Source organism: Brassica napus, unplaced genomic scaffold, assembly GCF_020379485.1.
Source record: "Brassica napus cultivar Da-Ae unplaced genomic scaffold, Da-Ae ScsIHWf_1237;HRSCAF=1767, whole genome shotgun sequence".
Lineage (NCBI taxonomy): Eukaryota > Viridiplantae > Streptophyta > Magnoliopsida > Brassicales > Brassicaceae > Brassica > Brassica napus.
Window position 1 is genome coordinate 517,355 of NW_026014658.1, and position 12,646 is coordinate 530,000.

Below are 12,646 nucleotides of genomic sequence, written 5' to 3' on the forward strand. Positions count from 1 at the left end.
TTGGCTGATCTTGGCCGAGATCTATAGGATGGAGGCCGGTTATGGGAAATCTGATTGGACCATTCTCTTAGTTATGATTTATCATGAATTGTCATGAATTTTAATTGATTTTTGGAGCAGGTTTGCTTGCGGTCGAAATTGCACCTGAGGGCATATCGGGGTCAGATCCTTGTGTTAGGATATCTGATCATATGTTTGTGTGCTGGAACATATTGTGACTTATGATATTGATCATAAGGAATTGCTGGTTATCATCCTTGGTGTTGGTAAGGCAGGCCGTGTGTGATCTGATCATGGGCAAGTATGGACGGCCTGATCCTTGGATGATGGATCAAGGTGTCTGATCTGATTGATCAAAGGATGCACCGGTGGTAAGAGCAACACTAATCAGGTTCAGTGGGACATGGTTCCATGACTGATTAGGAAGTATGAAGACTCATCAGTTCTGAGTCATGTGGGGTGGTTGGTTGATTGACTCAGGATCTGATGGGCATTGTTAGTCCATGAGCTGGACTTGGTATCATAAGTTGATAAGGCAAAAAGGATGTGGGACAGTGCATGATCCGGTAAGGGCCAGATGCATGTCCTTAGCTGTTTGAAGACTTCTCAAGGGTTACTTATGTCTGTGGGGATGGTTGGCTGAATGACTAAGTACCTAAGGGAGTTGTTTTGTCTGTGTAAAGGAGCTGGACGCAGTATATGGCAGCTGGCCATAGCTCGGTCCTAGCTCAGTTCGAGTGTGACAGCTCGATCAGCTGGTTTATGAGTTCATTCAGCTAGAGTAGCTGGGCCGATTAGCTAACCAGCTCCGTGGATGTGGCAAAGGTATGATCTAGCAATGTTGCATAGATCTAGATAGAATGGTTAGGGGAATGGAATCTCAGATTTGTATGCCTTGATTTGGGTTCGGGATTGACCTTGGAGCTAGCTGGTAGTTGAATATACTAACCATTAGCCGAGGTGATTCGACCAGACAAGTATTATATTGGTTATAGACCAATGGTTAAGTAGATACTATTCCGCTGTGCATAAGTTGAAAGGATCTAGCTAGGGAATGACTAAGGTAGTCTTGAGCTAGGATCTGAGTAAGCCCTCGCCAATGGGCGATATTTTAAATAAAGGGCAATATTTTTAGAGGTTCGGTCCGGGTATGGACTGACGTGAGGCATCGACAGCGGCCTAGTCGGCCGGGATCGGGTCTTACAAGGCCGGACTTCCCTCACAATGGCATGAATAGCCTTGAAGGTGGATGCAGTGTAGAAACTGGGTTCATGGAGGGTGCGACCCATGAATGGATCTTATCAATACAGGAGGTATGTGATAAGGATTGATAGAGGCGTACACTGGAGGAGCATGGCCGAACATAATAAGGAAAGGCACTTGATCTAATCAGATCATGTATAAGGTAACTGATTTTATAATTACTTTCAAGGTTATGTTCCTGTCTCTTGTGGTGCGGTTAAGGCCAAGTATGGCACGCCCCTTGAAGACCATATGTTGTGATGTAAACTAAGGATCCAGGACCCTGAGATAAGGGGTGGATCTTAGTTGATCTAACTTATCCATGTGGGATGGAAGTTAGAGGCCACTCATTGGATAGTGATCCATGGTGGATCATGGTGTGTGTGTTAGTTCTGATCATGGTGTGAATCAATGATCCGAATCATGGAGGAGACACATGGGGATCCTAGTACATGAGGAACCATGTGGGGTGGAAGGTCCAATTCATTTGGAACCAGCAGCAAGCCGTGGAGGCGAGTAAGGCCAGTACTAAGTGGCATGGACCACAAGTATGGGGCCGGTGTGTTTATCTAAAGAAGGCCGTGTGTAATCTGATCTTTGGCAAGGATGGATGACGTGATCCATAGGTGATGGATCAAGGTGTCTGATCTGATTGATCAAAGGATGCACTGGTGGTAATAGGAGGACTGATCGGCTTCGTTGGGACATGGTTCCATGGCCGGTTAGGTACGTGTGAAGACTCATCAGTTCTGGGTCATGTGGGGTGGTTGGTTGATTGACTCAGGATCTGATGGGCGTTGTTATGCCATGAGCTGGACTTGGTATCATAAGTTGATAAGGCAAAATGATGTGGGACAGTGCATTAGCCGGTAAGGGCCAGATGCATGTCCTTAGCTGTTTGAAGACTTCTCAAGGGTTACTTATGTCTGTGGGGATGGTTGGCTGAATGACTAAGTACCTAAGGGAGTTGTTTTGTGTGTAAAGGAGCTGGATGCAGTATATGGCAGCTGGCCATAGCTCGGTTCTAGCTCAGTTCGAGTGTGACAGCTCGATCAGCTGGTCTATGAGTTCATTCAGCTAGAGTAGCTGGGCCGATGAGCTAACAAGCTCCGTGGATGTGGCAAAGGTATGATCTAGCAATGTTGCATAGATCTAGATAGAATGGTTAGGGAAACGAAACCTCAGATTTGTATGACTTGGTTCGTTTTCACAATCAACCTTGGAGCTAGCTGGTAGGTGAGTATACTAACCATTAGCTGAGGTGATTCGACCGAACAAGTATTAGATTGGTTATAGACCAATGGATGATGATATTATTCCGCTGCGTATGTGTTGTATTGATCTAAGCTAGGAAAGACTATGGTAGTCTTGAGTTAAGATCTGAGTTAGCCCTCGCCTATGAGCGATGTTTTAAATAAAGGACGAAAATTTTGAGAGGTTCGGTCAGGGTATCGACCGAGCGACGTGAGGCATCGACCGCGGCCTAGTCGGCCAGGATCGGGTCTTACAAGAGTGCTGAGTCACTGACGTCCTGTGTGTGCTGATGGACAGACACGGACACACACGGACAGCCACGGATGTCCTGTGTGTGCTGACGGACTGCCACAGACGTCCTGTGTGTGCTGGCGAACACCCACGGACGTCCTATGTGTACTGAACAAAAAGCCCAAGTGGGCCAAAATCACCCGAACAGTCCACGGGACGGGTCAACGTGCTGAGTCCAAGGACCAACGTGCTGATATGTGTACTGATGGACAGCCACGGACGTCCTGTGTGTTCTGACGAACAGACACGGACACACATGGACACACACGGACAGCCACGGACGTCCTGTGTGTGCTTATGGACAGCCATGGACAGCCACGGACGTCCTGTGTGTGCTGGCGGACACCCATGGACGTCCTTTGTGTACTGAGTAGACAGCCCACGTGGGCCAAAATCACCCAAACAGTCCAAGAGAAGGGCCAGCATGCTAAGTCCAAGGACCAACGTGCTGGTATGTATACTGATGGACAGCCACGGATGTCCTGTGTGTGCTGACGGACACACACAGACACACATGGACAGCCACGGACGTCATGTGTGTGCTGACGGACACACACAGATGTCCTGTGTGTGCTGACAGACACCCAAGGACGTCCTGTGTGTGCGGACGGACACACACGGACACACACGGACAGTCACGGACGTCCTATGTGTGCTGACAGACAGCCACCCCAATCGACGCCTTGACTGGACTGGACTGGACTGATCTTGTCTTGGAAACAACCTCGGCTTCACCATGAAGAAACTGAAAGGCGTCGATAGGCTGATCTGGACTCGGACAGAACCTCCATTAGCTTCTGGACAGTTCTTCGGCCTTCCCGACGGAATATCGAGCAGAACTTCGACTGATCTGAACCCGTGGATCTGAACTAACTCCGGACAGCACCTCCACTTGACCATCACAGAATATTACTGGCCTGGACGGATTGAATTGGACAGAGCTTCCGCGTCACAATCGTAAAGAATCGACGATTGGACGGAACTGGCCTTCTCGGTCTTCAGAATCGATCAAACTCTAGATCGAACACTTTCTTTCTCTCTCTCTTTCTCTCTGGCCACGTTGACTTGATTCCCATCTGAGCTGATCTTCATTTGATTGGCCTTCAGTTGGACAGAACCTTCCCAAGGCGATAACTCGAAATCAATAGAGAACTGATCTCGAAAACTCTCTAAAACTCTCGAAATAGCTCGGAATCACTTGCTTTCTTTTTCTACTTTTCTCTCACGTTTTGAAATGGCTTTGGACAGGTCTGAATGTGAAGAAATGAGCTGGGGTCGTGGGGTATTTATAGGAGACACCAGCCAATCAGCTTCAGGTTGGTGGCAGCCGGTGTGTCGCTCCGCATGGCTCCGGACGCATGCACGGCGGCACCTCGTGCTCCACATGGCTGGCTGCATGTCCAGGACACATGCAGGACGCCACCACTCCTCCCAGATGTCAGGCTGCATGACTGGACCTCATGCAAGGCGCCACACATCCTCACACATGTCGATCAGCATGCTTCGGTTACATGCGTCGCGACATCTCGTGCTTGGCCAATCCACCTCGTGCTCCACATGGCTGGCTGCATGTCCAGGACACATGCAGGACTCCACCACTCCTCCCAGATGTAAGGCTGCATGACTGGAGCTCATGCAAGGCGCCACACATCCTCACACATGTCGATCAGCATGCTTCGGGTGCATGCGTCGCGACATCTCGTGCTTGGCCGCTCCACCTCGTGCTTCTATGTGTCTGGCTGCATGGACTGCTTCCATGCACGTCTACACCTCCTCCTTGTGTTGACATTGATCTTGTTTGATGGTTGACACCACGTTCTGAACCCAAGCAACAAGCCACCTCGACCTTCTCGGTCTATTCGCCTGATTTCGATCATTCCGGTGAATTTTCGTCCCGCGATCAATCCCAAATATTTTTCTACAGCCTCTCTTATGCTCAGAACAATTTTAATAAACTCCACTTGATCTCTGAAGTTGAGGGGAAATATGTCCTGAGCCTCCGGCTTCCTCGAAAAATTTCATAATACCGAAATTAGGGTTTTCGTCCAATTTCGGGTTTTCCCGTCATGCTTCAATCCCGTCGTGCTTGCTTCCCGTCGTGCTTACTTCCCGTCCTGCTTAATTTCCATCATGTTTCCAATGTCTTCGAAATAATATTCCGCTGATACGAAGTTTTGCAGAAAACTTCGTGGTGAAGAAACGTTATTCTTCCCAAACGTCGAGCTTCTAAACCGTCGTGCTTCCAAAAATGTTATGCTTCCAAAACGTACGTCTCATCAATCTAAGGCATCTTCTAACTATGGTCGACCAACTTATTCGACCCATAGTTAACTCACGATCACTTCTTCGCCCACCTCGTACTTCAAAACTTCTCGATCGATCCATATCGCCCGCGACTCGACCACCACAAAGATACTTGACCATATATTTTTTTTAACGGGTTTCTACACCCACAGACGTCCTGTGTGTACTGAACAGACAGCCCATGTGGGCCAAAATCACCCAAACAGTCTTTCATGTCCCCGGTCCGAGATAGGGTCGTTGGGACGAGCCATGGTGCGGGGAGACGCACCAGTTAGGTCATTAGACCAGTAGACAAGCGTATCGTGGCTCAGACATAGGGTTAAGGGAATCAAAGTGTTGAGACTTAACCAGGGTGAAGAAAAAATGGGTTTAATAGAGCTGGACGAGTGATGTGGTAGCTGGACGGGGCCGAGCTTGGGCAGCTCAGGGAAGCTTAATGGGAGCTTAGTCAGTATGCATCTGCTCGTGGAGCTATAAGGACTAGCTCACTCAGCTGGGACCAGCTAGTAGTCAGCTCAATTCAGTTGGGCCGAGTGTTCATGTCCGGGACCATTGGGGCGGTTAAAAGGATGGTTATGGTGGTTCGGTTAGATGGTGTGGCCACGGTATGGACGGTCAGTTAAAGGTCTTGGCCTTGGTTTCAGGATAGAGAACCGGCAGGGACAGGAGCAGTTGGAGGTAGTTGAGGACCGGTTGGGGGCAGTTATTGCCGAACGGTTGCAAGGGAGAGAGAGACACCTTTTCGGTTACAACTCCCACCCCTTCGGCCCCATGGCAGTTCTGACTCCCTCTCTCTATAACTACTGAGCCCTGGATCCAGAATTTGACACAGAATTCTTGAGCGGAACCTCTGCCAAAATCGTGAGAGACAAACACCAAAAAGAGAAGAGAGAACCGGCGATCCAAGGAGAGAACCGGCGAGAGGCTTGGCTGTTCCAGTAGAAACCGGATCGTGGGAAGCAAGGCCTGAGGAGATGGATACCAGACAGAGAGACAGAGAGAAGGACAAAGTGAAGGAGATGGCGCCTGGGGAGAGAACACCTAAGGTCAGTGGTGTGGACGGCAAGCGATCGGCCTTAGCCGGCTGATGATTCGATCGGGCTTGTGGCCGGTTTGCTATGCGCCTACATCTACTCTCTCTATCTCTTTAGATTTGCTTGTCCTATTAGATTATTGTGTTTGTTTGTTCTGGTCATACAGGGAACACAGAACCAAGGCCCTGGCCGGTTCACTATCCAAGTCCTTGGCCTTTGGCCGGACTATTCATGGTCGGATTTGGACGTTCTAGTGTGTTTCGTTGGAAACTGTTTATGGGAATATCTTAGTTGGGATTTATCAAGGATTATCATGAATTTTAATTAGTTTTTGGGAATTTATTTGAGTATGTTGGTTTGGACAGGTTATAGATTCTAAGTAGCCGAACCATGCTTATCTAGACTTGATGTTAGGATATCGGCCATATGAATGTGCATTGTGTCTTGTGTGGTTTCAGGATCGGACATGGACCGTGGTAAGGGAAAGGCACCGTGAAGACTCAGGCCATGGGAAGATGTGTGGTGAATGGGTCATTGTAGATAGATGTGAAATACTGATAGCCTATTGTGCAACTTTTGAACTTATGTTAGACTAAGTGTGTATAACTTATTAGGACAAACCTAAGAATGATGTATGAATCTCAGTTTATATTTATACAATTGATTTTCCCCTTATGTTTCCTTGTTTAGATTGATTGTATTGAACCTCAGTTGAAATGAATTGAATTTAGAAAGATAAGACTTAAAACTTGGTTCACTCGGACTTAGATTGAAAGGTTAAGGCCGCAGATCAGTTTGGGCTTAAGAGCCGGGATCGGGTCTTACAAGTCGGTATCAGAGCATGCTTGATTCTAGGATTGGTTTGGGTTATGTGTTCACCACACGTCCGGCTGCTTGGTCTCACGGGTTGTTTGTGTTTGTTTGGTTTGATGTTGTTTTGCTTAGTTCTAATCATGAGATGAGGTTTATACGTTTGGACTAACACTAAGTGTTTTTGCCTAAGGGAACTAAGCGGACTAAGTGCCAGAAGGGCAAGGAAGCGGCTGGTGGTTCTGGACCGGTCATAGGAGATGGGGCCAACCCCACTCAAGTGTTACCAACCCAGACGGGGCTGGTTAATGAGAAGACCGGGGAACCCTTCGCGACGTTCCTGCCTACTGAGGTTCAGGTTGATAACCTGGGTGAGCAACAACAAGAGGGACGGGAGGAGGAAGGTGATTCCTCCCATGTAGGAGACGAGACCGAACCTGGAGATGGGGCGGAGGAGTTGGCCGAGCCATCTATGCGGGAGGTGATGGATGTGGTTAAGGCCATGGGCACTCAGATGTTGGCTTTCACGCATGAATTTACCCCTTTTTTGAACTTATCGGTTGGCCAGATCACCCCAGCTCAGGCCACGGTTCAGGCAACTCAGAGAGCAGCTAGGACAGCTGGGACAGCAGCTGGTGTAGCTCGTGTAGCTGCACAAGTAGCTCGAACAGCTGCCAGGACAGCCGAGGACCGAGCTTTGGTCGAAGCTGAGGTAATGGAGATTGATCTACCAGCTCATCCAGTTAGGAGAGTGGATTACTTGAGCCTTCTAGCTCACATCTCCAAGCTGGGTACGAAGCAGTTTGCTTGTAGTTCTGATCCCATTGAGGCAGACGAGTGGAGGAGCAGATTGGCTCGGAATTTCAGCTCAACTCGTTGCCTAGAGGAGTACAAAAAGGACATTGTGGTTCACTTCCTGGAAGGTGACACACATAACTGGTGGTTAGCTCTAGACAAACGCACCAATGGGACAATTGAGCGGTTCTCAAACTTCGAGGTGGAGTTCAACCACAAATACTTCTCGGCTGAAGCTTGGGACCGTCTGGAGTCTCAGTTCCTAGACTTGACTCAAGGACGCATGACAATACGTGAGTACGAAGAGAAGTTCAACCGGTTCAGACGATATGTGGGCAAGGAGTTGGAGGAGGACACGGTACAGATACGTAGGTTTGTTCGAGGCCTAAGGGTCGAACTTCGAACCTATTGCTCCGTTGGTCACTTTTAGACAGTGTCTGAACTGGTGGAACGCATGGCTATGGTGGAGACTAACTTCGCTGAAGAGGCCAAGCTGAAGTCTAGGGGCCACACGGCTTCTAGTGGATCCGGAAGCGACCGGAAGAGAAAGAGGGACACGGCCGAAGGGGGCAAGGCCTCAAGTGATAGGCCGGAGTGTCCTTCATGCAAAAGGCATCACGGTGGAGAGTGTTGGAAGGCAAAGGGGGCTTTCACCCGTTGTGGCAAGATGGGCCACTTTGCTCGAGACTGTCCTGGACGGTCAGAGAACAGTGGACAGGGCTTGGGGAGTGACCCCAGAAGCTGTCATTACTGCAGCAAGACGGGACACCTACGCTGGGAATGTCCCAAGATGCAAGCTGAGGCTAAAGGACGTGGGGAGGCCTGCAAGCCAAGCCAGACCCGAGGTCAGACCTCAGCACCGCGTGTGTATGAACTGACCAAGGACGCAGCAGAGGCTGGACCATCACTGGTAACATTCAAGATCCATTCTTTTTCAATTCAGTAGATTGGCATGGTACATAACTTAGAATGGATTAGATGATTAGAAAAGGGGGGTCTTATGTAGGGACCCTATGTATTGGTGGTGTGGAAACACACGTACTGTTTGATACTGGAGCTACACACAGCTTTGTGAGCCCAGATATGATCGGAAAAGGGTTGTTCCAGATGGGAACGGAGGATGATCCTTGCATAGTGAATGCGGCCGGTGGGCAAGTAATGCATTCATTAGGGCGAGTAAAGGATATCCCAATAGTGATCCAGTATAGAGTTATGCCTATGGATCTGGTTGTGGTCTGCCTTAAGAATCATAAGGTGATATTAGGCATGGACTGGCTTGGAAAGAATCGGGCTACTCTGGACTGTCACAGAGGAAGGGTGCAATTTGAGACTGGGTGTGGACCCCCGATCAGGTTCCAAGGTATTCGTCTGACTTCTGGATGCTTAGTGATATCAGCAGTCCAAGTGGAACGGATGCTTGAGAAGGGTTCTGAGGCCTTTTTGGTTGTAGGGGCTGGTGACCCGGACGGGATTCCGCTGGTTAAAGAGTTTGAGGATGTGTTTCGGGCACTACAGGGCATTCCCCCTGATAGGGCTGGCCGGTTCATAATAGAACTAGAACCAGGGACGGCCCCAATGTCCAAAAGTCCATATCGTATGGCTCCGGCCGAGATGGCCGAGCTAAAGAAGCAACTGGAAGAGTTGTTGGACAAAGGGTTCATACGACCAAGTGTCTCGCCTTGGGGAGCACCAGTTCTTTTTGTGAAGAAAAAGGATGGTAGCTTCAGGCTGTGTATTGATTACCGAGGGTTGAATAGGGTTACTGTGAAGAACAAGTACCCATTACCCAGAATTGATTAGCTGTTGGATCAGCTCAAAGGGGCCAAATGGTTTTCCAAGATTGATTTCGCCTCAGAGTATCATCAGATCCCAATTGAGCCTAATGATATCAGGAAGACGGCGTTCCGGACCAGGTATGGCCACTATGAGTTTGTGGTTATGCCATTTGGTCTAACCAATGCACCAGCTGCATTCATGAAGATGATGAATGGTATCTTTCGAGATTTCTTGGATAAATTTGTAATCATCTTCATAGATGACATACTTGTATATTCCAGAAACAAGGAAGACCATGAGAAGCATCTCAGGGCCGTACTAGGACGTTTGAGGGAACAAAAACTCTTTGCCAAACTAAGCAAGTGTAGTTTCTGGCAGAAGAGCGTTGGGTTCCTCGGACACATTGTGTCTGATCAGGGCGTGTCAGTAGATCCGGAGAAGGTTCAGACTATACGAGATTGGCCGCAGCCTAGGAATGCTACTGAGGTTAGGAGTTTCCTAGGGCTGGCCGGCTACTACAGAAAGTATGTCAAGGGGTTTGCCAGTTTGGCTCAACCCATGACACGACTTACAGGCAAGGATGTGAAGTTTTCCTGGAATGAAGGGTGTGAGAAGTGTTTCTCAGCTCTAAAGGATATGCTGACGAATGCACCAATATTGGTATTGCCGGAGGGAGATCAACCTTATGTGGTCTATACGGATGCGTCCATCACTGGGTTGGGGTGCGTCCTGAAACATGGGAAGGTGATTGCTTATGCCTCGAGACAGCTGAGAAAGCATGAAGGGAATTATCCGATCCATGATCTAGAGATGGCGGCCGTGGTGTTTGCTTTGAAGATATAGAGATCGTATCTGTACGGAGCCAAAGTCCAGATTCTCACTGATCATAAGAGCTTGAAGTACATTTTCACTCAGCCTGAGTTGAACTTGAGACAAAGAAGATGGATTGAGTATGTTGCTGATTATGATCTGGACATATCATACCATCTAGACAAGGCTAACCTATTGGCTGATGCCTTAAGCCGGAGAAGGGCAGATGTCTCGGCCGAAAGAGAAGCGGATGAACTAGAAGGGATGGTTCGGTCACTACATCTAAATTCCTTGGTTGGACGTGATGAGCCATTGGGATCCGAGGAAGTGGATCAGGCCGATCTACTTACCAGGATACAGCAGGCCAAGAGTTTGGATGAGAACTTGCAAAAAGTGGCTCTTAACGATAAGACGGAGTATCAGATCACAAGCAACGAAACAATCTGGGTGAATGGCTGAGTAAGTGTTCCAAACAGCAAGGGGCTTAAAGAAGAGATTATGAGTCAGGCTCATAAGTCAAAGTTCTCAGTCCACCCCAGGCTGAATAAGATGTATAGGGATTTAAAAAGGTACTATCACTATGAAAAACAGCCGAGTGGGTGGCGAGGTGTCCTACTTGCCAGCTTCTGAAGGCCGAACATCAAGTGCCCAATGGTATGCTCCAGAATCTCCCCATACCAGGGTGGAAGTGGGATCACATCACAATGGATTTTGTGACCAGTTTTCCTACGACCAGGAACCAAAAGGATGCGGTTTGGGTGGTGGTTGACAGACTAACCAAGTCGGCCCACTTCTTACCAATACAGAAAGGAGATGGAGTGGATCAGATCGTGAGGATTTACTTGGACGAGATAGTACGTCTGCATGGAGTGTCGGCTAGTATTGTCTCGGACAGAGACTCTAGGTTCACCTCTTACTTCTGGCAGGCTTTTCAAAAAGCCTTAGGAACAAGAATGAACATGAGCACAGCCTATCATCCTCAGACGGATGGGCAGTCAGAGAGGACAATCCAGACATTGGAGGACATGTTAAGGGCCGTGGTGTTGGATTGGGGCGACTCATGGGAAAAGCATCTACCCTTGGTCGAGTTTGCCTACAACAACAGTTTCCATACTAGCATTGGGATGTCACCTTATGAAGCACTGTATGGACGGCCTTGCAGGACGCGATTATGCTGGACCCAAGTGGGGGAGAGGAGCATGTTGGGTCCTGAGATAGTGGAAGAAACCACCGAGAAAATAAGGTTCTTAAAGGAGAAAATGAAAGAAGCACAGGATCGTCAAAAGAGTTATGCATATAGACGAAGGAAACATATTGAGTTTGAAGTTGAAGACTTGGTATATCTCAAGATGATCACATTTAAAGGGAGGGCTAGAGTTTCTGGCAGAAGAAAACTAGACCCTAGGTACTTGGGTCCGTTCAGAATCATAGAAAGAGTTGGGGCTGTGGCTTATAAGTTGGAACTGCCACCAGCCATGGATGCGTTCCACAACATGTTTCATGTGTCCCAACTCCAAAAATGTTTGTCTGATCAGGACATAGTCCTACACGAGATCCCTACAGATTTGGGTAAGAATCTGACTCTAGAGACGAGGCCGGTCCGCATAGTGGATCGAACAGAAAAGACAACAAGGAAGAAGACCATTCCCATGATCAAGGTTTTGTGGGAATACAATGGCAAGGATGTAATCACTTGGGAAACAGAGGCAAGGATGAAGGCCGAGTATCCTGAGTGGTATGATCAGGTGGTCCCCGAGGAAACACATGATGAGGATTCGAGGACGAATCCATCCCAAGTGGGGGAGACTTCTCATGTCCCCAGTCCGAGATAGGATCGTTGGGATGAGCCATGGTGCGGGGAGATGCACCAGTCAGGTCATTAGACCAGTAGACAAGCGTATCATGGCTCAGACATAGAGTTAAGGGCATCAAAGTGTTGAGACTTAACCAAGGTGAAGAAAGAATGGGTTTAATAGAGCTGGACGAGTGATGTGGGAGCTGGACGGGACAGCGGCCGAGCTTGGGCAGCTCAGGGAAGCTCAATGGGAGCTCAGTCAGTATGCATCAGCTCGTGGAGCTAGAAGGACTACCTCACTCAGCTGGGACCAGCTAGCAGTCAGCTCAACTCAGCTGGGCCGAGTGTTCATGTCCTGGATGGTTGGGCGGTTACTAGGACGGTTATGGTGGTTTGGTTAGAGGGTCCGGCCACGGTATGGACGGTCAGTTAAAGGGCTTGGCCTTGGCTTCAGGATAGAGAACCGACAGGGACAAGGACATGAGCAGTTGGAGGCAGTTGAGGACCGGTTGGGGGCAGTTATTGCCGAACGGTT

At 48.7% G+C, this 12,646-nt stretch overlaps 1 protein-coding gene across 1 annotated transcript; it reads left to right on the forward strand.

The window, feature by feature from the left end:
- Positions 1-10,580: 10,580 nt before the first annotated feature.
- LOC125596590 lies at positions 10,581-12,148 on the forward strand. The gene is made up of 3 exons (XM_048771684.1): positions 10,581-10,770; positions 10,908-11,500; positions 11,666-12,148. Exons 1-3 carry the CDS (start codon positions 10,581-10,583, stop codon positions 12,146-12,148), a joined length of 1,266 nt encoding a protein of 421 aa, XP_048627641.1.
- Positions 12,149-12,646: the final 498 nt, after the last annotated feature.

Excerpts from the sequence above, each read along its gene's own strand:
- LOC125596590 (XM_048771684.1), top strand. The coding sequence starts at position 10,581 with ATGGTTCGGTCACTACATCTAAATTCCTTGGTTGGACGTGATGAGCCA. Across the intron at positions 10,771-10,907 it reads CGAAACAATCTGGGTGAATG|CCGAGTGGGTGGCGAGGTGT; the intron begins GCTGAGTAAGTG and ends TATGAAAAACAG. Across the intron at positions 11,501-11,665 it reads CGCGATTATGCTGGACCCAA|ATGATCACATTTAAAGGGAG; the intron begins GTGGGGGAGAGG and ends GTATATCTCAAG.